This window comes from Enoplosus armatus, chromosome 7, assembly GCF_043641665.1.
Source record: "Enoplosus armatus isolate fEnoArm2 chromosome 7, fEnoArm2.hap1, whole genome shotgun sequence".
NCBI lineage: Eukaryota > Metazoa > Chordata > Actinopteri > Centrarchiformes > Enoplosidae > Enoplosus > Enoplosus armatus.
This window is the reverse complement of record NC_092186.1, coordinates 15,020,892-15,047,324: the sequence shown is the minus strand read 5'-3', so window position 1 is coordinate 15,047,324 and position 26,433 is coordinate 15,020,892. Positions and strand designations below refer to the sequence as shown.

The window sequence follows — 26,433 nt, the reverse complement described above, 5'->3', positions numbered from 1 at the left end:
ATTCCTTTGTCTAGCACTACAACCGACTCCACCAAAGGCAGAACCTCCTGCGATACTGCCTCGGGCAAAGGGCACTGATTCCAAACCAACTCTTACTCCAGAGAATGAGACGGCTGGCTTCCCAGAGGCCCAACCTGTTCCTCCAGAGCCAAAAAAGAGAGCTAACAGGAAAGCATCTATTACAAATTTAGAAAAAGATGTGGAGCCAATGTTTGACATAAAACAGTCTATGCAGAGGGAGAATAATGAAGACCAAAAGGGCATCCGACCTAAAAGGTCTATGGAGACAGACTTTGATGTTGCACAGAATGTAACACAATTGGAGAGTCACAAGGAGAAAGACAGTGAGGTGTACAAGAAAGTTGATAAGACAAGGAAGGTGGAAGAGCCAGCAAGGCCTTTGGAAACGGAAAAAGAAGTTTTCATGGAGACGAGACAACCAGGAGGGAATGCAAAGAAATTAGTCAAGGTTGACCATAACGTGAGTCAGTCAGACAGGGTTCTGGGAGACACTGTGTGTGAAAAGGAAAACGAAGTTGAACGGAGGTCAAAACAACCAGGAAAGCCTTCAGAGAAAACAAGTGAAGTTCAGAGGAAGGTAAACCATCCAGAAACAGTCCTGTGGAAGAACAGTGAGGATGAAAAACAGCCTGTGAAACCACCAGAAAAGTTTATTGGGAAAGAAACGATGAAGGAACAAGAGGAGAAGGAGGGTGAAGTAGACAAAACAGATGTGGAACCTTTGAAACCACCAGTAAGATCTAAAGGAAAGGTAACTGGGGGAAAGGAACCACTTAAATATGTTCCAAAGGAAACTGAGGAGATCCTTGTCCAATCAGTAACGTCTACTGTAAATGATTCTGAAGAAGACCATAAACAGAGATACAATTTGAGACAACAAGTGTCTGCAGAGGCAGAGAGACAGAAAGAGTCACTGAAACTTGTAGTGGACAAACAGTCAGTAGAACAACCAGAAAAGGCTTTAGAAAAAGAGGCTGAATTTGTTCCTCCAAAACCACCTGTGAGGATAAAAAGCAAAGCAAAGGGGGGACTGGAAAAACAATATTCAAGGGACACAGAGACAGATCAGGATGATCAACAGATGACAAGAGTTGTGGTGAAAACAACGGATGATCAGCCAATTAAACAGTCAGTAGGGTCTTTGAAAAAAGAGGTTGAAGAGAAACCAATATTTGAGAGGAAACAATTAGTGACAGCAGACACTGAGATAGTTGAGAAAAGTAAGCAACCTCTGAAAGCTGCAGAGAAGGATGCAAACACCAAACAGCTGATAAAACAACCAGTAAAACCCATGAGAAAAGAACCCGAAGAGGACCAGGAAATGAGGCTGGCAGTCGAGCCAATGAGAAGGGAGGAAGAACAACAAACAATAAAGATGACAGAAGACATTCCTCTCCTCTACATTTCTGAAGATGAAACTTTCTCAGAGGCTTTGACTGAGATACCAGTGAACCTCAGCAATGTCCAGCCCCCTGGCTCTTTTGTTGAGTGTTCAACCATACCCTTCACTCTTCCTGCAATTACTGTACCCCAGAAGGCACAACCACCAAAGGATGCTCTGCCAGAGATTGACATCAGCGTTGAGGATGAACCACAAATGCAAGAGGCTGCGGTCAAGATCCAGGCTGCCTTCAAAGGCTACAAAACCCGCAAAGACATGCGACCTGTCTTTAAAGAGGTGTTTAAGAACCAGAGTGCAGATCTTCATGGGACAGTCACTCTAGTGTGTATTGTAGAAGGAAAACCCAGCACAGTGCGCTGGCTGAAAAACGGCCAACAAATCACTAATGACCAGCGGTGCCGTATTGAGACTACAGAGAATGGTGTATGCACACTGGTGATCAAAAATCTGACCACCAGTGACAGTGGAATCTATACATGTGAGGTGGTGAATAAGTTTGGTGTGACCTCCTACAATGGAAACATAACAGTAGTACAGCCTCAGAAGCACGCTGCAATAGTCCAGAAACCTGTACACCCACCCCTCGCAGCCATAACTCCTCTGCAACTCGCCCCACCAAAGCCTGAGGCCCAGGCCGAAACACAGACTGAGAATCTGCCTCAGAATCAGATACCCACTTCAGCTACAGCTCCTGCAAACTATGTAGAGAGTGTGAGCGTCTCTCTGTGGGAGGCCTACAACTTGACTGAGCAGCAAGACACTCAGATGAGCCTGCAAGAGAGGAGAGGATCCTCACTCATTGCTGCCAGCTCCTGTGAGTTTATTCTCTTAACTGTAATCACAAAAAATACGGATATTATATACATATAGTTGCAGTAAAGTACATGTGATTTTCTGCTGTCAACAGTGTCGAGTCCCTCTGATTATGACACAGCTCCGGATGTAATGGAACCTGTCGAGACTATCCCAGCTGTAACAAGGTCAGAGGGCAGAGAGAAGATTAGTTTTATTATCTGAATTTTATTGCTAATCTTTTTTAATTTTGCTCATGAAGATACCCAACATATTTATGAATACTGTTACAGGGAAGTTACAAAAACAGCAGAACAAGTGCCTCCAAAAGATAATGAAGAACAGATAGCTCCTCCACAACCTCCTAAGAAACTACTGAAGGTCAAAGGTCAGCAATGTTGATTTCTTGCGTTGGTGTTTTTAATTGTTTATCACTTATTGAATTTCCATCAGATATATATATAGGTATCTTCCACTCTAATTCGTAGGCGCTCATGAAGGTAGAATGAGGACACCCTCTCCGAAGCACCACCGTGCTCACACACCCTTAACTAGTACTGTCTCTGGATCGGAGTCAGAAGGGGAAGAGGACAGAAGAGAGGTACTTTTTCATATTTAGTTCCATCTTGGATGAATGCATTATATTTATAGATTTATGTTGTGCTCTGTGCTTGTGATTTAATTTAGTCACAGTCTGAAAAAGTAATAATTCCCATTTGATTGTTTGTATTTGCTTTTTTCACCTCAGACATTCGAAATGTATGTGGCCCGAGCAGATTGCAGTCCTAACAGCGGAAATAAGGACAGTTTTGTTCTGAAGGAGGGCCAGTTTGTAGAGGTCCTGGACTCTGTTCATCCTGACAGATGGCTGGTGAGGACCAAGCCCACCAAAACCTACCCTGCTCGACAGGGATGGGTGTGTCCAGCTTATCTGGAGAAGAAGAGGAAGGTAGGATGTCCAGATGTCAACTCCAATACTGAATAAACATGTTATATTCTGAAATATTTATCATTTAAGTTTGCAATGGTGTGCTGTCAACAGAGACATTCATCTCACCAAGTAATGAGAAATGAAAAGGCTTTTAATAATAAATACTTGATGGTCTTTTGAACAGGAGATCTTCCCGCAATTGAGAGCCCCTCCAGAGGATCTTGATGGAATTGGGTCCACAGGAGAAGAGTACAGGAGAGCTCTGAGGTCTGCCATTCTGCAGTTACAGTATATACTGACAAGTCAAATATAAATATATATAAAATATATGAATGACAGATATATATATATATAGATATATATAGATATATATAAATTAATGTCATTTATATATTTTATATGTATTTATATATAAAATATATAAATGAGATATATTGATATCATTCCTTGCAGCACTTTGATAACTTGGCTTTTGTGTAACAAATCTCAGATGTAAAAACAAATACTGCTGCATCACATCCAGTCCATATTAAATTCCCTTTATCTTTAGCCAACTGATCCAAGGCCTGATTGATGGAGAAGAGGAGTTTGTAAAGGAGATGAAGATGTTCACCTCTCACCAGCTAAATTATTTGGACTCTAGTCGCCACGTCCCCATCAACATTCTCAACCAGAAAGAGATAGTTTTCAGGAATATCAAGGACATTGTGTTTCTGCATGAGAGGTAATACACGCACGCACACAAGAAATGCATTGTACTTGTACTGTAGTGTACATAACTAATGATGTCTGACCTGTCTTCTCAGGTGCCTACTTCCCGGTCTGACAAAGTGTGCCACAGACGACGACGTGGCCATGCATCTGATCAAGCACACTGAGGACTTTGAGAAGTATCTTCACTACATGGTGGGACAAGCACAAGCAGAGGCCTGCGTCACAGACAAGGCTGTCCAACAGTATTTCAAAGTATTCACAACTTAAACATTTAACATGATCCTTATGGAAAATGAAGGTGCTGAATAGCAACATTATGACACTGATCTAATGTTCTTTAATATGTTGCTCGTTACACTTCAGGAGTTAACAGAAGCTGGAAAGTCCGAGGCTCCTGTCCTGGATGTCCTTACCTTCCTACAGCGACCAGTCGAGAGGATTCAAACCTACCAGGCTTTACTGAAGGTCAGCATACAGTTTCATTTTTAGAAATATGTATGGGAAACCTTGATCTTATGTATGTATTATTATTGTATTATAGACTTCTTTCCTTGATCACAGAGGAATATTGTGGAGAATTTGGAATATTTGCATATTCGTTATTTATTTCAATTCAACACTAAGCATTCAAACTTGTTCTGCTGTTGCACACGTTGTAGTTTCTCCTTGAAAGTGTGTCAGCCGAATGCCTGGGATGTAAGTAAACATTTTATTGGCAGGAGTTAATCAAGAACAAAGCCAAAGGTGGCCAGAGCTGCTGTCTTTTGGAAGATGCCTTCTCCGTAGTGTCCTGTCTTCCCTGGAGGTCTGACAACCTGCACCAGGTGTCCCTCATCGAGAACTACCCAGCTCCTCTAACTGCCCTGGGCGAGCCCGTGCGACAGGTAACTACAGATGACTGATGTGTTTTTGATATCCAGGTTAGGCTCTGGGTCCAACATGAACATAAAAGCCTGAACACCATTAGATGGTTATTAGGTTTTTTTTTTAACTTTCTGCTATAAAACATCGAAAAGAAAAAATCCTATCAGAAGGGGGACGCTGGGACAAAGTCTTATCCAATGGGGGTCTGTGGTCTAATTTGTGTCAGGTTAGGGGTCTTTGATGTGAAAAAGTTTGAGAACCACTGGCCTAAATAGTATATCTCTGTAAAAATACCCAAATTACTTGAGGGGTTAGGGCTTCAGTCTTAAAACAGTCTTAAACATGCACTCTGATAAAAAGACATTTGGTCATCACACTGTAAGGTCCTCACTTGCCGTCTTCCCTTCAGGGAGTCTTCACAGTGTGGGAGGAATCTCCAGAAATGAAGACGGCCTCTAGGGGGCATCAGAGACAAGTCTTTCTCTTCAAGGAATGCATTGTACTGTGCAAACTGAAAAGAGACACCAGCATGAACAGTGACACCTACACCTTCAAGAACAAAATGAAGGTAAGATCTGTTCCTCTGCTTTCTCACTTATCCTACTTTCCTACAGGAGGTGAAACGATTCAAAAAAGGAACCATTTAATACTACATTAGGCCACATGTGATGACAATTCCTGTACTTGTACCTGTAGTGTGCTGTCATGTCTTTTTCCAACTCATCTTCCCACTCGCTCGTCTTTCTCATTCTCTCTTGTGCCATCTACCCAGCTGAATGATGTGGAAATAAAGGAGACTGTGGGTGGAGATGAAAAGTCTTGGGGGTTGTGGCATGAGCACAGGGGCTCATTGCGGAGGTACACACTGCAGGGCCGCTCCTCCCTGGTCAAACTCTCCTGGCTCAAGGACCTGAAGGAGTTACAGCAACGGTCCAGCCTGCCCACTAACGGTAAGTGTCTCTTTGGGTAAGTAAATTCAAGGTAACACTTGACACTATCCAATCTTTTCCTTTCTATTTTCAATCACTATGTTCTATTCTTAAAATTACAATGGCAGATAAATGATGACATTGACTTCTGATATTATATTCTGAACCCTTAAACTGTTTTGTCTGGTGGACTAATGGTTTTGTTTATTAGTGTTTTGTCTTGTGTGTTTCTCACAGCTGTTGAGAGTCAAACCTTTTTTATGGAACTGATATGGCTAACATTTTCATTAAATGCTTGGGGCCTGATTTCTGTATTTGTGTTTATCATCAGGCCCACCAGTGTTTGAGTCACTGTTGTCTGACTGCACAACAAAGATAGGACAGACAATCAAACTGTCCTGTAAGGTGACAGGATCGCCGAAACCAGTGGTCAGCTGGCTCAAAGGTCAGAAATAGCTCAAAATATGTATATATTGTACATGTTCCACAGTGAAGCAGTTATTGCCCACTGTATTTCTTCACCTAGATTTATCCAAGGATGATTTCCTAACCATATTTTCATACATGCATTGTGTGGTTTGGTTACAATGTCTGATATCCACCTCTTAGATGGCCTTCCTTTAGAGGATGACCCCCGTCACATCATCACAGCAGACCGCTCAGGCACCTGCAGTCTCATCCTGGACAGCCTCACTGCAGAGGACTCTGGACAGTATGCTTGCTATGCTAACAGCTCCATGGGCAGTGCTGGTACTCTGGCTAAGGTTGTGGTACAGGGTGAGTCTATGTCTCTGTCTGTCTATAATATTACTACTACTACTTCATCATATTGGTATACAATACTACTACTACTACTAGAACTCGTAATGACACGTTAATGAATTTCTTCTTCTCTCCAGCTCCACCCAGATTCGTGTGTCGGCTGGAGAGTGCCTGTCTGATAGAAGGCGAGGATATACAGTTTAGCTGTTCCACACTTACTACTCCTTTACCACGAATCAGGTATGAAAACACAGAGCAAATGTAGCCACAGTAGTTGCTCTATGACATTGTGGTCATTGTGTGAGTCAAACTCGTCCATCTTTGGGTTTGGCAGGTGGTTGAAAGATGGCAGAGAGTTGACCGACCAGCAGAAATACTTCATCCTGAATGATGCTCGGAGTAGGATCTTAAGTCTGACAGTCATCAGTGCAACAGAGGCAGATATTGGACAGTATGAGTGTGAGGTATAAAACCCATATCCATAAAGTCTACCTTGTATCAAGATAGTCAGTATCATTAATATCGGCGATCTTCCTTTAAGATACAGTCTGTCAAATGTTGTGTTTGCTTTAGCTTTGGAACGAGTTTGGCTGCGTCAAGTGCAAGGCAGGGCTATGCCCCGCTTATGTACCGGCGAATGACATCGAGAACGACCAACCGCAGGACTTACCTCCTAAAGGTAGGACAGCCAGAGCCGCTGCAGGTACATATCCTCCACACAAGATGGAAACCCAGGTCAGGGTTTTCATGCGGACGCTCCACACTAGTTCAGCTGTGTTTGAGAAGGGATGAAGCACATGCCATTGTCCAGTTTCACTTCAGTTCATCTCCCTTCTGATCCTGTCACCCTTTTTTGCATCACATCATATGACATCTCTTCACTTTCCAACAAACTGCAACAATTTGCATACATTTCCACTGTCAACCACTACCATTCATCCACTCTATCCAGTTGATGTCATTCTGAGATTTTACTCACATTTTCCTTTTTCTCATTTCACACACCTTCACATCATAAGTAGTTCCAACTACCATACCAGTTGTCACTAGATCCACAGGGGTTATGGCATGGACTGCAGTGCATGTATGAATGTGAAAAAGATGAAACATAAGGAATGAGCAGTTCCCATCTGCACAGTGCTATTAACAGTATTATATGGAGGTATGCATGAGCTAAAAGCATTCGTACACATGTTTTTTCTCATTTTTCCATTTCTAATATTGCCATTTGAGTAATGTTATTGTCTAGGTTGCATCACTTAAAGGAGGCATTTGATGACTAATGTATATTTCATAAGTGCACTCTGTCTGTGTGTCTGCTGAATGCAGGTATCAGTGGCTAACCCTTCTCCCAGACCGCTTCCATTCACCTTAGCCACATTAAACCCAAACTTAAACATAACCGTCTCTGACCTAATACCTACACATAACCAATTTTAACTTTTCTCTTTTGGTCTTTAATATTTCACCACTCACTTCATCACTTCATATGTTCGTCTGACTAGTGGTGAGTCCCTAGCACTTTCACTTCTGTGTGGAATTCATACATTGAGAGTTATTTAGGTCACATGGCAGTCACAGTCATGTGAGAAAAAACCCTCAAACGTAATACCTAACAATAACTATTTCTAACAACCTTCCATTGCCATAACCCAGCAGGATCTAGTGGCTACCATTCAACATTGTCACCATACTGCACTTCCCAGCATCCTCACCCATGAAAAGACATCGATACATTTATAGTATGGAATGTTTTTGTGTTTTTCATCATGTTTCCACTTTCCACAGACGGCATGGGTTGAATCACTTTCCTCCATTAGACTGACATTAGGATCCAAAAGTCAGCTGAACCTTGAGGTGCCATAAACAAAAAGCAGTCATTTAAATACAGAGATAGCAAGTACTGCTACTACTGTCCTATATTATGTAGTGATTTTCTACTGTGCTAGCATCTATCAATTTATCACTGTTATTTTCTCATAGCGTCAGCAATGTCAAAATTAAAAGTAGTAAAATAGAGTAGAATAGAGTTCAGCCATATTATTAGATGTTGATGAAAACCTTCTGTAAGTTTGACATATGATATTCCTTATATGGACTATGAAGTTATCTCACCCATATTTATATATTTTTAGGGCTTCTGACACGGGTTCACCATGATTCCCTTCCATTGTCCATAACCTACATGTTTTTCCATCTTCCCTCTACTAGTCCTAAAGCAGGAGGTTCCTCACATGGACCGTTCCATGTAAGTCATCATTGTCATGATAACAAATAACCACTCGACACTCCCCTTTCTCCTCTTGCCAACGCATGCCCAGCTAACTCTTCCCTCCTACGAACACAAGATGGTCATGTGCTGGGCAGGTGTTCCCTTAACCCCCATGCAGGACTGGGCATGCGCCCTTGTCCTGTTGATGTGTTGGGTTAGTGGGGTTAAATCCTCAAGTGCCGAGGTAAGAAATGCATTATTACTGCTCCTGGTATGTAAGGTAAAGTACTTTTTCACTTATTCTTTTCCAATAATTCAGTACAGTCAAGGCAACATGATAATTCTTCACAATATATCAAAAATATATATTTATTTTAAGTGTTTGACCCAAAACATTCCTGCTGAGTGGCATTGGTTTTCATAGATGCAGACTCAGAGGGCTGGTCCACTGCCTTTGTGAAGAAATGGTTACAGACTGATTTCAGCCCCACCTCTATTGCGAAGATGCTCTTCCCTCCTGGGCACCCTGAACAGTAAGTTTAGTACCACCAACATTGTTGTATTGACCTTCCTTTCCTTCCTTTGAAATAAATAGGCATCAAGCCTCAACCTGGTACATTTTGTCTGTGGTTGGTAAAAGTCTTACTTTAAGAGTTAGTTATTCATTAAAAGTTATTAGTAAAAGTTACTCCCCTGGACTGATCAGTAATATTTAATCAACCTTTTCCTTTTATCTTATCTCTGTCTCCAGAGCAGAACGTAGTGCTGAAGAGGCTGTTCCTGCATCCATGGATCAGGTGGTACAGCAGCCTGTGTGTTACCTAGAGGATGAAGAGGAAGAGATCTACATCTCAGAGTCAATGCAGGAAATCACAGATGGTATTCTTGTCCCTTAAACATAAGAGTGTGACTATCAAACTATGATCTATCAAACTTTGTATGATTGCTTACTGATTTAATCTCCTGTTCAGCTCCTCCCTCCATCCAGGTACCCACTGAGGACCTGTGTGTGGAGCCTGGCCAACCAGCTGCATTTACTGCCATCATCACTGGAAGACCTACTCCTAAGATACAGTGGTACAAGGTAGGAGAACTGCATCAGTGATGCCCACCTGAAGGGGAAGAAAATGTTGGGGTGGCTTGGGACATGATAGGAAAAAATATCATATTCCTACCAAACAAGGTACTTTTGTGTTGTAATATTTTTACATACCAAGAAACGGATACCATAAATGTCACATGTCTGTTGTTGTCAAATCTTTTTGTTTTCTTTTTCTCTAGTTTATGTTTTTTGTCTTGTAGAATACTAAATAGTTTACAGTCAAACTGCCTCCTTTTTGGAGTTAAACTTCCACTCTTGATAGGTCACAGAGGTCACAGGAGGGCATTACATTATTTTAAGGGGCCACAAGACAAAACTTTGACCTGAATTTGTGGACCTGGTAGCTGTCCCTATTAAAACTTTACTATTTCTTCTGGTATTTGAGGATGGAGAGGAGCTTGCAGCCAATGAGAATGTGGAGATAGTACAGCATGGTGCCCGCTGCTCAGTGACCATAGTGTGCCCTGAGAGTGAGGACAGTGGCATATACACCTGCCTCGCCTACAATGACTCTGGCCACACCTCATGCCAGGCTCAGCTGACAGTGGAGGAAGGTGAGACAACAGCAATGCTGCTATGCATCATTATTTTAGTTCTTTAGATATAGATTAATTAATAAGATCTAACTGCAAAACCTTACCAAAGGCTAATGGTCAATGTAGATTAGACATAAAGCCTGTCACAAGATTATATTGTTATAAGAAAGGTCTAGGAGATATATTGTGGTTGATGTTGGTGGAGGACCTGTTTTATTCACAGGTTTTGTTTTGTCTGCAGGTCCACTGGAGCGTCAGGAGAGAGAGGTAGAGCTGGGGAAGAGAAGGAAGTTATTCTCTATCTATGATGTCCATGAGGAGATTGGAAGGTGAACCTGTACTTTACACTGATGGAGTCCAACCCGCCCATGAGCCCCATTAAGATTGGATATGATCAACATCATCTCTCTGTGTTTTAGGGGAACCTTTGGGGTAGTAAAGCGTGTAGTCCACAGAAGGACATGTGAAGTGTTTGCTGCCAAGTTTCTTCCTCTGAGGAGCAGCACTCGGACCAGGGCCTTCCAGGAGAGGGACTTGCTGTCCCGTCTGGCTCACCCCAGAGTGGCCTGTCTGCTCGACTTCTTCTGCACCAGACGCACTTTGGTGCTGATCACAGAAATGTATCCCTGTTAAATCTCACAATACAATGACTCCTTTTTCCTCACAGTGGGTTGATTTGTATTCAGTTAAGAGTTCTTTAACACCATTTCTAGCTGCTGTTCTCATGGACTTCTGGACCATTTATTATTGAAAGGATCAGTCTCAGAGAAGGAGGTACAAGCGTACATTTTTCCCCACAAAATAGTCTAATCTTGCAAATATTATATATGACTCTTGACTAATATTCTGCGTTTTATTTCAGGTTCAGTCATACATCCAGCAAATCCTTGAGGGAGTTGGTCACATTCACAGCATGAACATTTTGCATCTTGACATTAAAGTGAGATTTTCAACATTGCATTATTGTCTGTGTCATGAGTTATGCAGTTCTTAAGTTAACTTAAACCTAACTTATTTATACTCCCTTCAGCCTGATAATATCCTAATGGTGTATCCGCCCAGAGATGAGATCAAGATCTGTGACTTTGGCTTCTGCCAAGAGATGGACGCATCCAGACACCAATACAGCATGATTGGGACACCAGAGTTTGTTGCCCCTGAGATAGTTCACCAAGAACCAGTAACTGTGGCCACTGATATTTGGTAAGTTTAACTACTAATCTGTCTGACTGAGACTTGCATCAGATACAGTTTGTTGTGTGTGTAAATGTATTATGTACAATACATTTCTCTCTGATGAATTTCCAGATGCTGTAGAACTGTCCCTCTAGTATTACTTGGAGATTTAAAGAAAAGCTAAACATTGTGTCCAATAAACCACGTACAATTTGTAAATTACAGAGCAAAGTAAGACAACACTACATTAATATCTCTTATTCTTCCTGTCAGGTCTGTAGGTGTTATAGCCTACATATGGTATGTATCACTGCACGTTTGATAATATTCTCAAAATCTTCAATATACAGTGCATCAAAAAGCTGTGCATCTGACCTCCTGAGTTACTATTTACATCACGCTTTATCTTTACCTTTGCAGTCTGGTGTGCCGATGCCCTTTTGTGGGTGACACGGACCGCGTTACTCTGCTGAGGGTGGGGGAGGGGACCCTGAACTGGGACGCCCCTGATGTCACGTACAGGAGCCCTGAGGCCCAGAACTTTCTCCACATGCTCCTCCAGCCGGATCCAGAGTAGGGAACCTGGTTTAGCATTGCTTGTAAATTGCAAAAAAAAACAAATCAAATCAAATCAAACATAACCCAACAATGCAAAACAAAATAACTAAAAAAATGTATGTACTGACATTAAAGCTGAATTTATCTAATTTTGAACCCTAACTGATCAAAAGTGAGATCTCGTAGGGCTCAACCAAAAAAATGTCTAAACACACAATGAATTGAAAAGTGGCTGAAAGCTGAATAAAACTATATTAACTTGGCTGATTATTCTTTGCGGCTGAACTAGCACCCCTTTCACATTACAGACACTCATTTGATTGACAGCCTGACAACACTAGGTGTGGTTTCAGGTGCAACACAACACACGTCTGATCACTTCCAATTTTTCCTCTGCCTAGGAAGCGACCATCTGCCTTTGAGTGCTTGAGCCATGAATGGTTCCAGGTGAGAGGAAATATAGCAATATAGGTGTTTTAATCAAGCTATACTGTATTCAAAAAGCCACACATCTAAACACGCAAACCTTTGTAACTACGTTCAGGACGAACATGCAGGAGAAGACACTGATGAAATCAACACAAAGAGTTTGAAAGTCTTCATCTCAAAAAGGAAATGGCAGGTGAGTTACCGCTCTCTGACTGTTTCATTCATTGAAACCACAACCTCTTAGTTTAAAAGTACTGGTTTCTTGTAATGTTGATGCTCTTGGAGTTTAATGTAATTAAATTCACAGTAGATCATTTAATTTCCCTAAAATAAAACATACTGTCTCAATCTGTCTTCACCCGTATCTTTCCCATCCATCCTTCCAGCGTTCTTTGACTTGCATTGGGTCAGTCCTCACATTGAGGCCCATCCCTGAGCTGCTGGACGCTCCTCTCAGAGACACTGCAGTGACAGTGCCACGTGAGCCCCAGGAGCACAGCAGCACTTCTCTGAGCAGTGGCTCCTCGTCTGAGTATGATGAAGCTGACTCTTGGGACTTTTTCCAACACTGCAGCCCGACTGAGGAGGAGGAAGAAACAGATGAGGACTATGATCCTCTCATGGAGAGAGCGCAGATCCCCGAGCCTTTTGCCAAACTCCACCTAGATGCAGAGGAGGAAGGGGAAGTGACAGTAGGGGAGGATGAGGATGGGGAGATGGTAGGAAGGAGGAGTGTACTAGAGCGGAGTATGAGCAGGTTGTCAGTTGCTTCATCAGATGTGTCGTGCCAACAGACACCTCAGAGGGAGCGTAGGTTCAGTAAAGACAGTAGTCCATCTCTCTACCTGTCTGATGGGGATGAGGGTTCAGGGAGTGACGGAGGTCGTATCCCTCGTGGCAGTGTCATCCGAAGCACTTTCTACAGCACCTCTCATCAGCTTTCACCCATGTCTGCCAGACACATGACTTTACGGGACAAATTCCAGGCCAAAAAGCAGGAGAGAGGCCGCAAACCACTCCGGAGAAGCTTGTCAGGACGTCTCAACGAGCCTCTTATTGAATATGTCGAGGATGAGACGGAGACCGGTCGTGGCCAGAGGCGGGCTTCTGTTCAGCCTACAATGCAGAAATCCTGTTCCTTTGACAGTGGTGTTGGCCTCGCCCACGCCAATGCACCCCCTCACAGGAGGAGCAGGTCTCTTGATGAGTGTTCTCGACGTTCTCCCAGCTCACCCGAGCGCACTAAGTCAGGTGAAGAAGAAGGCTCTCAAAGTCTGAAGGAAGATTTCATGGATGATGAAGTGGCAAGGAGAAACTTGTTGGCTATCCCAAGCCCTCGGCGACCCGCAAGAAGAAGAGGCTCTGTCGCTCCAATACAAGGGACTCACATGCCGGGTGGATCAGCCGCTCCCTCAAGCCTCCTTGCCGGAGACAGAACGAGCCACAGGCTGGATAAGGAGCAGACAGAGGGCGACACCTTTGCTGGCTCCCAGGGGTCTCTGGCTGAGTCGTCTATTTTAGAGCATGGTGGCTCTGAGTCTTCAAGTAGACTCGGCTCCTGCGAGGAGCTGAGTCATGGTCATCTCAGAGGAAGATACAGATCAGGAGAGAGTGAAGGGTACGATGATCAGGGGGAGCCTCTGATTTCATCATCACCATGCTCATTCCAAGAAGTTAAACCCAGAAGCTCGTTCCCCCAGGCGCCACCGCGTAACCGCACCCGCTCCAACCCCAACTTATCTGCAAACAGCAGAGGTCAGCCGGGGACCCCACTAATGGTGAGCCCCAGTCCCAGCCTCTCTTCTCTCCAGGCTCCAGAGAGGCCTCCCAGGGCCCGGGACAAGAAGGAGGGTCACGGCCTCCAGAGGCATGCATCCGCACCAGCCCTTGAAGCCCTTGAAGCCCGGCCACCCACAGGGAAGTCACCCAAGCTGGGACTGCTGAAGATCTTCCGCAGGCAGTCCTGGACCGGCCACTCATACTCCCAGCTGGAGAGCACCGAGTTAGGACCCACGCTTGGAGAGATCATGAAGCCAGATACTCCCACCATGTCTCTGAGGAAGAAAATGAGAGCTTCAGCCTCCAGCCTGACCAAGCTGTTTTCCAGGTCTTCTAGTAATGAGGATGTGAATAAAGGAGGTGAGCTATTGCAAATTATGTTAATTTAGTTTTATCATTAAACTGAAAATTATGTTAAGCAGCATCCATATTAAGGAAAAAGCTAAAAATACAGTATGTAGACATCCAGATAAGGGCATTATTTCTTTATTTTAATTTACCTGAGAAGTCCTCAGTCTCTGGTATGTTATATTGTACATCCACACTGTACATTTGTCATTTTATCCAATTGAATGGGGTTCTTCTCCTTTTGGTGTTGTTTGTCTTTTATAACAGGGCCAATAGTAAAAGGATCAGCTCCCATCCCACCTGAAAGACAGCGCAGTGCTGGTCTTGAGAGTCCAAAAAAGAGGACCTCCAAACTCTTGCCTTCTTTTAAAATACCTGCATTCAAAAAGACAAAAGGTAGTGAATAAGCTACGTTCTGTGGATCATGTATTTCCAGTCTGAAATCCTGCTATCATCATTTTGTTATAAGCCTGGTTGTGTTTATTTGTTTTACTCCATAATTTCCTGATCTGCCAGTCCGTCCCAACAAGGCCGAAGTGTTCCAGTTAGATGGAGGTGGAGTCCTGCTGGTTTGGAGACCAGTCCAGTCTAGTGAACCTGTCACCTACTGTGTGCAGTATTGTACAGATGGTGGGTTCACAGAGATGATGCAGCAGTACAGAAATGAAATTGATGGTTTGTGTTCAAAGGAAACCCAATGACTTGTTTGAATCTACTGTAAGAGCATTCAATTGTGCAGTTAGTGTAGATTACCCAGTAAAACTTGTGTGTCGTGTGTCGTGTGCCTCCTCAGGTGGGGAATGGACAGTGCTGTCAGAGGAGGTGACAGATAGCTGCTATGTGGTGAAGGATTTACCCAGAGGAGCTTCTTATGTGTTCAGGACGGGCTGCATCACCAAGACAGGAGCAGGACCATTCAGTGATGCTTCAGCACCTGTTGTTATGGCCACACATCCTGAAGGCAAGAAAACTCTCAACTCTCAGACATGGTGTTGCATGTTGCACATTAGTGATTCTCATTTCGTTTTTTATCTGAGACCAGGTTTTGTAAATGTAGCGGGAATTTGCCTGACTGGTTTGGTGTGATACAGATTTACAGCAATGATACACACATCAACTGTGCAATGTACAAACAGCTGCTACATGGGTTACAGTGTTTTCATCTGTATTTACTGTATTGTTGTCCAGAGACTCACATTCCTCTCATCCAGACTGAGTCACTGGGGTCAAAGGTCATTGGTTCAGAACGACAGACAACACACAAGAACTACAGTTTCCTTTCTGAGATCAACAGGTGGGACTTTTAAGTTGAATTTTTCAGCAAAACTATTTGTTACTTCTCTTTTATTCATTCACGATCAAAATAAGAATGTAAATGTTTTTATTTACTGTAGTATTGACTTCTGTTTGTTTGCACAATTTCTATTTTTAAACATAGGTATACATTTTCAGGTTTCTCAAGCCTGTCGCAGATTCAGATTTTTATGAATTGAACCTGATATTTTGTGCTGATATTCAATATTTTTCCTCTTTTTCCCTTATTAAATAAAAAAAGTTAAGTATTTACCTACTGACTTTATTAAGGATTAGGTTTAGGGAAGAAAACTGGTTGACCAGGGGACTGGAACCAGTCCCTGCATGCATTAGGAAAAGGTCTTATCTGGTTCCTCCCACTTTCTCTAAGGTACCAGTTTGCCACGCAGTACGCACCTCTTCATCTTTTGTTTTCTTCTCTCAGGGGCCGTTTTAGTGTAATAACCCTGTGCAGAGACTTTGAGACCAGCCAAGTGTTTGCTGCCAAGATCACCCCTTACCAGGCAGAGCAGAGGCAGTTGGTGCTGAGGGAATACCAGCTGCTGAAGAGGCTTCATCACACCCACCTGGTGCAGCTGCACACTGCCTACATCACCTCCTGCTACCTGGTGTTAGTGGAGGAGCTCTGTCCCGGCAAGGAGCTGCTCTACAGTCTGGCAATGAGGTAAAGAAAGGCTTGAGAAACATGAAGAAGGAATGGATTTATACACAAAAATACAGTGATATTTAAAGAAAACAGCTTATTCTGTTTTATGCATGTGTCATCTTTGTCAGTGTGTGTAAGTAGGTATACAATAGCTGGCCATTGTGCCATAAAGTTTGGTTTTATATATTTGTGGTTTTGGGAGGATGGTGAGTCCCAGTCCTCTGCTCTAGTGCCAACATCAGGTCAAAGTTTCCACTTGTACACAAGTATTTCATCACTGGACTTTGTCTGTTACAGTGAAAAGCCTCCATATTACTTCTTGTTTTCAACTCCTTATTTTGTCCTAAGGAGCCTGAAAGAGAAATAATCCAGGCAGAGTTGATCACTATATAATTCCAAAATAAGACGCTCCGGTTAGTCTAAAAAGACATTAAAAAACTAAAATAAGCAACAGATTTCCTTTGAGAAATGCTGCTCTAATTTGGGCCAACAGGCCAACATATTTCAAACTCGCTGCCATGCTGGTGTTACAGAAAATGATCTAATGTCATCTAATGGACTATTTCTATTTGAAAATACTTTTTGAGTGATTTTGAGAAAATTTAAACAAATCAAACACTAATTGTAGATGACAGAGGTGAGCCAAATGGACTTTTTTCATTATTATCCCGTTTCACACCTATGTTATATTCTTCCTTTGTGGTAATCCCTCCCACACTGTAGTTAAGCTTAACAAACCCATCTTTCTGTGTTTGTTCCCTCTCAGAGATGTGTACGCAGAGGCTCATGTTGCAGAGCTGTTGGTTCAGATCCTGAGTGCAGTCGACTACCTTCACAGCCGTCGAGTCATCCACCTGGACCTGAAGTCTGACAACATGCTGGTGGATGATTGTAACCACCTGAAGATAGTTGACCTGGGCTCGGCTCAGTCCTTCACACCCGGTCAGCCTCTCAACATCGAGCACATCCAGGGCCTGTCAGAGAGCAAAGGTACTGATGCTTTTCTTGTTTCCTTTCAAAAGGCAGACTAAAAGACTTTGATGCTTGCGTTGTTGTAAACTCTTCTAATGTACTAAACCTTTGACTGTCATGGCCTTCAACAGACTGCCGCAGCAAAGGTACTCATTCTTTAAGGGAGGACGGATTGATGGATGGAAATAATTCAGCCTAACTTCATCCACCTCAGCTGATCCTTGCTACTATAGCCTAACAAACCCAAGTCCATTTTCTTATCCTTTTTTCTTATCCATTTCTTTCTGGTCATTTTCCTAATTCAGAAAATGAAGCATGTGAGTGAACTTGGCATTGCCAGTAACAGCACAATTCCTTAAGAACAATATCCTTTTTCTGTCTGTTTTGTCAGTTTATATTGTCCTTCCTAAAGCTCCGGAAATCCTGGAAGGTCAGGGTGTCGGGCCTGAAACTGACGTTTGGGCGATTGGAGTTCTGTCGTTCATCATGTAGGTACAGAGATACAGGTGGAATAGTTGGATATAGTTTTTTTGTTTTAAGAAAGTATTCAACCACTTTTGTTGGATTCAAATTGTACTACTTTACAATAAAAAAAAGATTTATTTGTGATTTGATAATATAAATCAAATTAATATTAATAATAATATAATAATATTAATATATACTGTTCGTATTTTTGTATATGTTTTTCTTTTCTTCACTAGGTTGAGTGCCGACAGCCCGTTTCAAGCAGATCTCAGCTGGGAGCAAGACAGAAACATCAAAAAGGGAAAGATCCAGTTTGGACGCTGTTACCCCGGTCTGTCTGAGGGAGCCTTAAACTTCATGAAGTGCAGTCTGAATAACAAATCCTGGTGAGTGTCACTCTTAAAATGTTGTCAGCATTAGTGCAACTTAACTAAACATACAGAACATACTGAACATGCTGTATTCAAGCTCTCATTCTTCTTATGTAAACCAAAGATTATTGGTGTGGAAAGTTGTATTAGTGAATTAGGAACATAAATGTGTATATTCTGATATGAATATAGGGGGAGACCCAGTGCCGCCGAGTGTCTCCAGAACCCGTGGCTGCGTGCCCATCGTGCCCGACACTCCAAAGTGTGTTTCTCCACTGACAAGCTTAAAGATTACCTCAAGCAGAAGGAGGAGAAACGAGACCAGGTCCACACCAAGCTTCAGGGTCCCTTCTTCCAGTAAGGCAACGCTGTAGGGGTTTCTTTCACCAGCAGTTTCGTAACCAGCAAACTTCATTTCAGCTGAATGTTTCCTGTGTGGCTCTTTTCTGGCTAGCTGGAGCCAGGTCAGATTTCTAAAATCATTTTTAGTATCCTCTGATTTTGAAAATGTGATGCGTCTTAATGAGTTTTCAGATGTTTCAAAGTGTATTTATCAATTAGCTTGTATATGTGAGTGTGCTGCATTCTTTTGTGCTTTAGTTTATATGGAAACATATCAGGGATAACGTTTAGTCTAAGCAATGAGTGCACACGATTGCATGAGTTGTAAAATTGTTGAGAAACTGCTGTTTTGCTTCGCAGTGTCAGACGCAGATTCATATGTTTGGCCTTAAAATGAAAAATGTTTTCTTCATACAGAGAGCAGATATTCTTCTGAGTGATATTTAAAAATGTACACGTTTTGCCTTAAAGTTACACTGTATAAATAGGAAATTGATTAGAATTATAAGTTTTATTGGATGCTTCATAATACTTAAATATTGGGGCAGTCACCCCCCTGAATGAGTTAGTGAATGAAAAATTAAAGTAAGAAAGTGGTCAGCCACTGTCCTCACATTCTTTATTCAGTCTCATTTGTATACAAACACACAAACACACATGCAGATGTTTTAAATGTAACACATGCAGTGATTTTCTCTCAGATCATCATCGTCATGTAATCTTTAGATAATATGCAGCATGTGAGTAATCACCAACATTTTCGACTTAACTATGAGTGAATTTATTTTTACTATATTAGAATTCAACAAAACAAACAAATGAAAGTGTAACTATTTTCTGTATTTAGCGGTGTGCTTTCTGGGTACTGACTAGTGGTCCTGATGTGTACTCCACACTTGTGGGCTCACCAGTGCCAAACTGTGGGTAATAAAGACCAAGGTTTCAAGACCATGTAGCACTGAACTTGGCAGCTGTATCCTATTGATCCTCTGTTACATGGCAGCTGAGCCAGCTGGCGGAAAGGTGTGAGTCAGGATTTTCATACCTAGATGTCAACCATTAATTTGACTAAATCTAACATAAACCCTCTGTTCTCTTAGTCAAGAACATAAAATGTTTCAATTCAGAGTCCCTCTTTTCCACCTGAGCATCACTGAGCATGAAACTGTCCTGAGCAAACCTCCGACCATGTAACGTAGAGGGTAAAAGAAAAACAAACTTTTCTCCGCAGTCAGTAAAGATGGAGTTTTTCAGGCTAGTCAGTCACAAGTGTTGGTTCTTCTGTCCAGCAGCAGAAAGATTGGGTTACAGTTTTCCTCTTATGATTTGGCCTCCTGGACTTTTTGGATTTCCTGTAGAAAGAAATGAGGTACACTGTTACATTTTGTGCGTTTAATTAATGGTCTTGTCCAAAGCTTCATGAATGTAAAAGGATCTATGAAACAGCTGGCAGACAAAAGTAGCAAAGTATTTGTTGAATAAATAAGACAAAGGATATTTTATGGTTTTACTCACTTCATTGAGGATATCTTTCAGCTCCTCGTAAGCCCTCTCTAAGTCATCATTGATGATGACGACATCAAACACTCCGGGCTCCTTACCTAGAAAAGAGAATTGAATCAACTGCAATGGCCGTCTTTATTTCAGCATCATGTCCAAGTAGAACTGCTGGTAAACTTACTGAGCTCCATGTCGATGCGTGCCGCCTCCAGGCGTTTCTGTAAACTCTCCTCTGTTTCTGTCTGCCTCTCCCTCAGACGTTTCTCCTGAGAAGGACAAGGAATCAAGACGTTCTCTTTGAAACAAGAGCTGCTCCATGAAGTCATGTCTGCAGTTCACAAATCTCACAAAGTTATATTTGTTTTTTGATCCTCATCATCTCGTCCTGTCCCTCAGTATTTAGGAATGTTTTCAAAGGAAATGGAGATATAAATTAAATATGTAAATCAAAGAAAACAACAAAAAAAACTCAATTAAATATCATAGATTCGCATGTATGTCAATCTTGGACAGCATACTTTGCACAAGCAAGAACAGAGCTTAATGAATGAATACAATAAGCTGAAAAGTGCATTGAAATATTGCAATATATTACATGAATGCAACATATTAAGTTGGACATTTACCAGGATCTCCATGGAGGGAGGCTGGATGGAGATGTAGATGGGGTTCAGGTCAGTGCCTTTAATCCTCTTCACCCCCTGGATGTCCACGTCTAAGATGCAGATTAGGTTCTTGGACTGCACGTCTTCTATGGCAGCTTTACTACAGAATCATTACAGTATGAAATTATTTTTAAACAACCAGGACTACACATCTGAACGTCCAACCAGGTACTGAGAGTGTAATCATGTCATTTTGTGCTTCTGACACATAGTGACTAAGGTAAGAGGATCGCTGCATTGATCCAAGCTGCTCAGACTCGTACTGCAGTGGGTGTGTGTTATCTTCAGAATAAGAGGAAGAGATTAAACACGACACACAAGGTGCTGAGCCGCAGCGTTGCTCTTTTTGACGTAATGGGGTTAAAGCTCCATCTGTGACCAGACTATTATATATCCTCTTGATCCCTGTGGATAAACCTGAGAGTATTCTCTTATATAAGGCAACAGTCTTAATTTCCATTGAATTGAGTTTAACCAATATCAGTGACAGATACTTTAACAAGATATTGTATTTTCACTAATATTATTCAGATCTTTATTCTATTGGTGGAAAAGCTTCTGAAACAGCATTTAGACAACACTGAAATATACAGATGACGTTCTTTGTGGCAGGTGAGCAACTTGCTAAGGCATTGCCACTTAAAGAGTTATTGAAACTGGCATGCCTTTGGTGTTATAAATGAATAATGACAAAAAGAATAGATTATGCATGTAAATCATAGACGTTTTCTAAGATTGCTCCTGATTATGTGGCGAAAAACATGGTGGCATTCACACAGAGAAGCAAATATGTACCTTGTTCCGTAAAGGTTGCCGGAAAACTCAGCGTTTTCGATGAAGTCTCCGTTGTCAATTCCCTCCTGCATGGCCTCTCTTGTTGTGTAGTGGTAGTCTGTAAAATGCAACGTTAATATTGAAACTAGCTCTGCCATGAAAACTTGTGTCACAGTGGGAAGAAATGATTGAAGAGAGGTGATGCAAGTCAAAATGAAAGCTCACTACAGTTTGGTGAAAGATGACCCCAGTTTCATCACAATAAACGGCAAACATCACAGTCATCACAGGAAAAATCAAACAAAGTCCAGGCACAAAGGTTAACCTTGTTGTATACAAATTACTGGATAACATTTACTGGATAGTATAGTGACAGTAGTATAGTATAGAAGTATATATCACTTGGCTGTTGGAGTGTGTTCAAGTATATGATGTTCCCCTCTGAGCTAAATTTGAGACTGTGTGTCGGAATAGCAAAAAAACAGACGCATGTAAGTATGCGGTCATTCTCTGAGGGAAAAGCATTCAAAGATGATAAATATGTGTTTTGTCAAATACTTTCTGAAGATGCCATTAGTATAACAGATCCATAGATACCAGATCCATAGGCCTAAATCTTCACAACATCAAAACCTCTGGGGATCTAAAACAGCAAACACGATACTACTACCACCACTAATGGGCACTGCGATAGCACACAATCATTAGCATGACAACATGAAGGAGCTCAGACTGAAATAACAATCTGAAGGGAAACTCTGGATAGAACAGGAAGTAACAAATAGTTAATATGCCCGAAAACAAGGCAGAATTACTTTTAAACGGCACTCAGGAAAACTGCAGCATATGGAATATTTCCAGAGTGAGCAAAAAACCACTGCTGTGTTGTACTCAGATGATGGGACATATTTAAGGTTAAGAAAAATCTATTCAGTGTCCAATATTGTATTGAATATAAATAAAAAATCTGGGCTGCTTTTCTTTGAGTTTTAACACATTTCTTGGAGTTTTACCACATTAGGGACGTAACAGCAGAGTTTGAAAAGCTCAGATGGATCCTGTTTATCCAAAAAAGATTCACTTTATGGATCTTTCTCCTGTGGTGCTAATGATTGGTTTCAAATGATCAGTGCTCTATCAGCCACGGTGGGAAATGGGACAGTTTTTTGGACATAAAACCTCACAGGACCGGAAAAGGGAGTCACTACAGAGGCATCACAGGGGGCTATTTTCAAAAGCTTTTTACTCCACAGTGTAGACTGTCTGATCCTGATTCCTTAGAATTCAACGTTGTTTTCTTTTTTGTCTTTTTGTTTGTCTCATGACTAGTTCAAACGAGTCCAATGACAGCGTGCCAGGTTGATGAAAGTAACCCCCCATCCTTAGCCTTAACAAAACTGTGATCAGGAATCACACTGAGGTCACCTTTATCTGTGGTTTCTGATTCGTTTGGACACGAAAATGAGGTTGACATTTCTAAGTCTTCAGAGGAAAAGACGTCTGCCACTGGCAGTAAAGTAGCCCCCAGAAGCATGGGGAGCTTGTTCAGCCCTATGGAGAAAGCAAAAAATGCACAGAAAGAGGTTTATCCCTTTAAATCAAGGGAGCTATACAGGGGGGACAAAACCATTTGTGCAGTTCACTTGGGAGTAAGAAGTGTAATGGGTGTTATTTTAGACCGGGCCGGTAGTGGGGAGGCAGGGAAAACGTGGTACAGAAATACACTTTTATCAGAGATCTACAGATTCAGATCCAAGTCCAGGGCTCCTGCATGGCGGATCACAGAGCATGATGGTCCTACTACGGTGTGAGGGCGCTAAAAACATCAACCACTTGTAACATTTGTGTAGATACTAAAAGGTGTCACCAACAAGTCAGATTTGAGCCAGAGCTACTTTACCTTTGCCATCTTCCTCTCCTGGTCGAGGGTTCCTTGTTGTGTCTGTGAGGAGAGGATTCCATCATTAAAACCCAGACATAAGGTAATGAATCATCAGTAATACTGCTTTTTGATAGAAACTAAAGTGAAAAGCAAAAACCGTCTCAGTATTAAAAGATTTGCTGATTTAGCCAGTGCAGGATTAGACCATCAAGCTGAGACACTGTGACTCCTTCCCTACTTCCTCCTCAGACAGGATGTTTTTGCGATGGAAGCCAATAAATAACCAGCTGGCGCACAACTTACGTGACACGCTGAATCCGAAGACACCCTCATGATCCTTAATCAGCCTCTTCATCAGAGTGCTCTTCCCTGCTCCGGAGGGGCCGCTCAGCACCACGGGCCTCGGTCCTGACATTGTTCTGAGACAGATGGACAGACGGGGACAGAGTGAGCTCAGGTTTGTGCCAAAAGCAGATTAAAATCAGATCTTTTGTGCCAGTGTAAACCCAGCGTTAAAGGTGGGGCAGCCATTTCTAGAACAGGATACATCTTAGTATGAATCATTTTATTCAGAACATGGTTTGGAATTAATGTTTTTTTTTACCTTTTGATTAAAACACCACTTCTATCAAATATTTAAAAGCCCTCTTCTACCCATACAACTTGTGCACTAAAGCTCCCCAACTATCCTGTTAACTGGTCTAATGTGAAGTAAGGCTAATCCTTTGATCCAAGCTTCTCTTAACCACTACACTGTCAGGAAGAATCATCCCAACACGCAACATAGAGGCTTAAAAGAAGACCTCTGCTCTTATATTATTGTGGTTTTAATCTCCACTAATAATTAATTGACACCCAGGAAATTCTTCTTCCTATTTCCTTAATTAAAATATTGAAACACGTCCATGCCCTAATTGCTGACTCGTCAGACAGCCGGAGGCCCTGAGGTTAATGTTAAGAATGCCTGTTAATGAAGCCGTGGCAGGTCAGTCAGCAGGATTAATTGGATCTGGGCCAGGCGGCACAAAGGGTCCAGGACAGGTGACCCATTTACCTGCTGCGCTAAGAGAGGATGATGTTTCATGGACCCTTTTGAATCAATTCATTTAGAATCCCCATTAATATAATGACTTAATAATATGGTCAAAGTCTGTTACAGTCCAAAAACATCCAACCTCTCTCTTCCACATTTTGGTTTTATGAAATATTCATTGGCTTCACCTGCAGTTTTAGATAAGAACAGTTAAAGATATCAATAAAATCCCAAACCATTTGTTGTTGCCTCCTTTTCTGAAGTGTGTCAATCTTTTAAAAACAGTTATTAAAAGATTACAACTATTTGTAATCACCTAAAGGAGCCAAACAGCAATTTTATTTTTTGCAAAATGTTGCCCTAAATGCAAGATTTCCTCAGTAACTCATCACCGGTTCTTTTAAGATATCTAAGCAGCTAACAAACACTGTACGAACATACATTATGAATGTGCAGTATGACGAGCTGTACTACTTGTGTGCAATACAATGATAATGCACCTTTCCTTTAGTTTTAGTTGAGGTTTGCACCTGAACTCAACATGACATTGAAAAGTGTCTGTTGCTTTATTTAGTGTTTTAGGATTGTACAGATACATTCAGTAATTCAATGAAAAAAATGATAATTTCCAGGTTTTAACAAATGAAAAGTTCCACCTTACCTTCTCTCACACGTCTGTGGTGTAGAAACGTTCAGATGATTCTTCAGCCCGGCTTCTTAATGGACTGTCTACATTGAGTGTGTGTGTGTGTGTGTGTGTGTGTGTGTGTGTGTGTGTGTGTGTGTGTGTGTGTGTGTGTGTGTGTGTGTGTGTGTGTGTGTTGTCACACTGATTCACTGATGCAGCTCACTGTCAGTCTGAATTACCACCACCTCCCATCAGCTCAGTGACCAATCGCATATGTGCATGCTGGCTTGTTTTTATCCACACAGGTCACAAGACCGTGTTGGCAAGGCAGAAGATTTTCATAAACAAATGATCGTGTCACTGTTTAAATCCGTTCTTTGTGTGCATTTACTTTTGAATTAGTTTCTGCTGTGAATCCAGAAACTTGTTGCTGAAGCACCATATTTTGGATTTTGGCTTTGAAAGGAAAAACACAGGTTAAGGTTGAGGAGGTAAATAAACTTGTTTGTACACAAAGTTGGTCTGAAAGAAGCATCCTTTACCTTTATTTATCTGGGATAGCTTCACTAATGCCCTGTTCACACTCAGAAAGTTGCACATACCTACATACCACATACCTGGAAGCTGCCCAGTATAACCAGTCTATTGAGCAGCTTCACTGAGCAGTTGGAGGTTAAAGTGGTGGAAATGAGGGAAGCATTTGCTCCACTCTTTCACTTTTACCTCTACAATGGAGTTACATTTTGAAAACTGAAAAGATTTAAAACTGTTGGACTTTTTGTGGTGTTTTCCGTCTCTGTGCGATGTGGTTGATGCTTGTGGTGTCAGGGCCTGAGTGGTCTTCCGTCCCCCACGGAGTAAAAGCTCAGAATAGCAGGGTTTAGTGTCCCTCAACTCCGGATGAGCTGCGATGGGCTCTGCCTGGCTAATCCTGCACCGACCCACTTCTTAAAGGGCGAATACACCACATCGAGTCATTGTAACAAGGCTTGTCAACAAGCCTAAACAGCACGAGGTGCTTGCTGTCAATTCACACCTAAAATCCACAAATTCAGCAGGTGAGTATTCATGTCATCCCTGCAGTTAAAATACACTGTGAAGCAACGACTTTTTAGACACACGTTTTATTGTAGTAACATTGATAAAATTAGATTTAATGATCCTTTACAAAGAAACACATCAATGACAAAGACAAAATGAGACTGTAAATGTTTCCAACCTACAGGAGCTAAACAAATAATAAATGATCTAAGCAAAGACAAACTCTGTACAGTAAATACAGT

General features: G+C 41.8%; 2 protein-coding genes across 2 annotated transcripts in view; one reads left to right on the top strand and one right to left on the bottom strand.

Annotated features, from left to right (window-relative positions):
• Nucleotides 1-20,130, top strand: part of obscna (obscurin, cytoskeletal calmodulin and titin-interacting RhoGEF a) — a 40,025-nt gene extending 19,895 nt beyond the window's left edge. The window contains exons 40-80 of the mRNA XM_070908907.1: nt 15-2,237; nt 2,331-2,403; nt 2,509-2,603; nt 2,704-2,816; nt 2,964-3,164; nt 3,331-3,413; nt 3,697-3,870; nt 3,953-4,112; nt 4,224-4,325; nt 4,580-4,744; nt 5,134-5,292; nt 5,497-5,680; nt 5,985-6,098; nt 6,263-6,430; nt 6,553-6,655; nt 6,750-6,879; nt 6,989-7,094; nt 9,052-9,160; nt 9,391-9,506; nt 9,599-9,711; nt 10,115-10,283; nt 10,507-10,594; nt 10,685-10,885; nt 10,979-11,039; nt 11,128-11,205; nt 11,296-11,468; nt 11,715-11,741; nt 11,862-12,014; nt 12,401-12,446; nt 12,544-12,621; nt 12,815-14,567; nt 14,823-14,951; nt 15,072-15,185; nt 15,349-15,516; nt 15,744-15,849; nt 16,294-16,533; nt 17,282-17,505; nt 17,619-17,633; nt 17,879-17,975; nt 18,192-18,341; nt 18,519-20,130. Of these exons, the coding sequence (XP_070765008.1) occupies nt 15-2,237; nt 2,331-2,403; nt 2,509-2,603; nt 2,704-2,816; nt 2,964-3,164; nt 3,331-3,413; nt 3,697-3,870; nt 3,953-4,112; nt 4,224-4,325; nt 4,580-4,744; nt 5,134-5,292; nt 5,497-5,680; nt 5,985-6,098; nt 6,263-6,430; nt 6,553-6,655; nt 6,750-6,879; nt 6,989-7,094; nt 9,052-9,160; nt 9,391-9,506; nt 9,599-9,711; nt 10,115-10,283; nt 10,507-10,594; nt 10,685-10,885; nt 10,979-11,039; nt 11,128-11,205; nt 11,296-11,468; nt 11,715-11,741; nt 11,862-12,014; nt 12,401-12,446; nt 12,544-12,621; nt 12,815-14,567; nt 14,823-14,951; nt 15,072-15,185; nt 15,349-15,516; nt 15,744-15,849; nt 16,294-16,533; nt 17,282-17,505; nt 17,619-17,633; nt 17,879-17,975; nt 18,192-18,341; nt 18,519-18,687 (8,930 nt within the window). The 3' untranslated portion in view covers nt 18,688-20,130. The remainder of the gene's footprint in view (nt 1-14; nt 2,238-2,330; nt 2,404-2,508; nt 2,604-2,703; nt 2,817-2,963; nt 3,165-3,330; nt 3,414-3,696; nt 3,871-3,952; nt 4,113-4,223; nt 4,326-4,579; nt 4,745-5,133; nt 5,293-5,496; nt 5,681-5,984; nt 6,099-6,262; nt 6,431-6,552; nt 6,656-6,749; nt 6,880-6,988; nt 7,095-9,051; nt 9,161-9,390; nt 9,507-9,598; nt 9,712-10,114; nt 10,284-10,506; nt 10,595-10,684; nt 10,886-10,978; nt 11,040-11,127; nt 11,206-11,295; nt 11,469-11,714; nt 11,742-11,861; nt 12,015-12,400; nt 12,447-12,543; nt 12,622-12,814; nt 14,568-14,822; nt 14,952-15,071; nt 15,186-15,348; nt 15,517-15,743; nt 15,850-16,293; nt 16,534-17,281; nt 17,506-17,618; nt 17,634-17,878; nt 17,976-18,191; nt 18,342-18,518) is intronic.
• On the bottom strand, nt 19,933-23,904 carry guk1b (guanylate kinase 1b). The gene is made up of 7 exons (XM_070908598.1): nt 23,793-23,904; nt 23,508-23,549; nt 21,629-21,725; nt 20,795-20,933; nt 20,350-20,434; nt 20,184-20,269; nt 19,933-20,020 (listed from the first exon to the last, which is right to left on the bottom strand). The coding sequence occupies exons 1-7, from the start codon at nt 23,902-23,904 to the stop codon at nt 19,988-19,990; spliced, it is 594 nt and encodes a 197-aa protein (XP_070764699.1). The 3' UTR covers nt 19,933-19,987.
• Nucleotides 23,905-26,433: the final 2,529 nt, after the last annotated feature.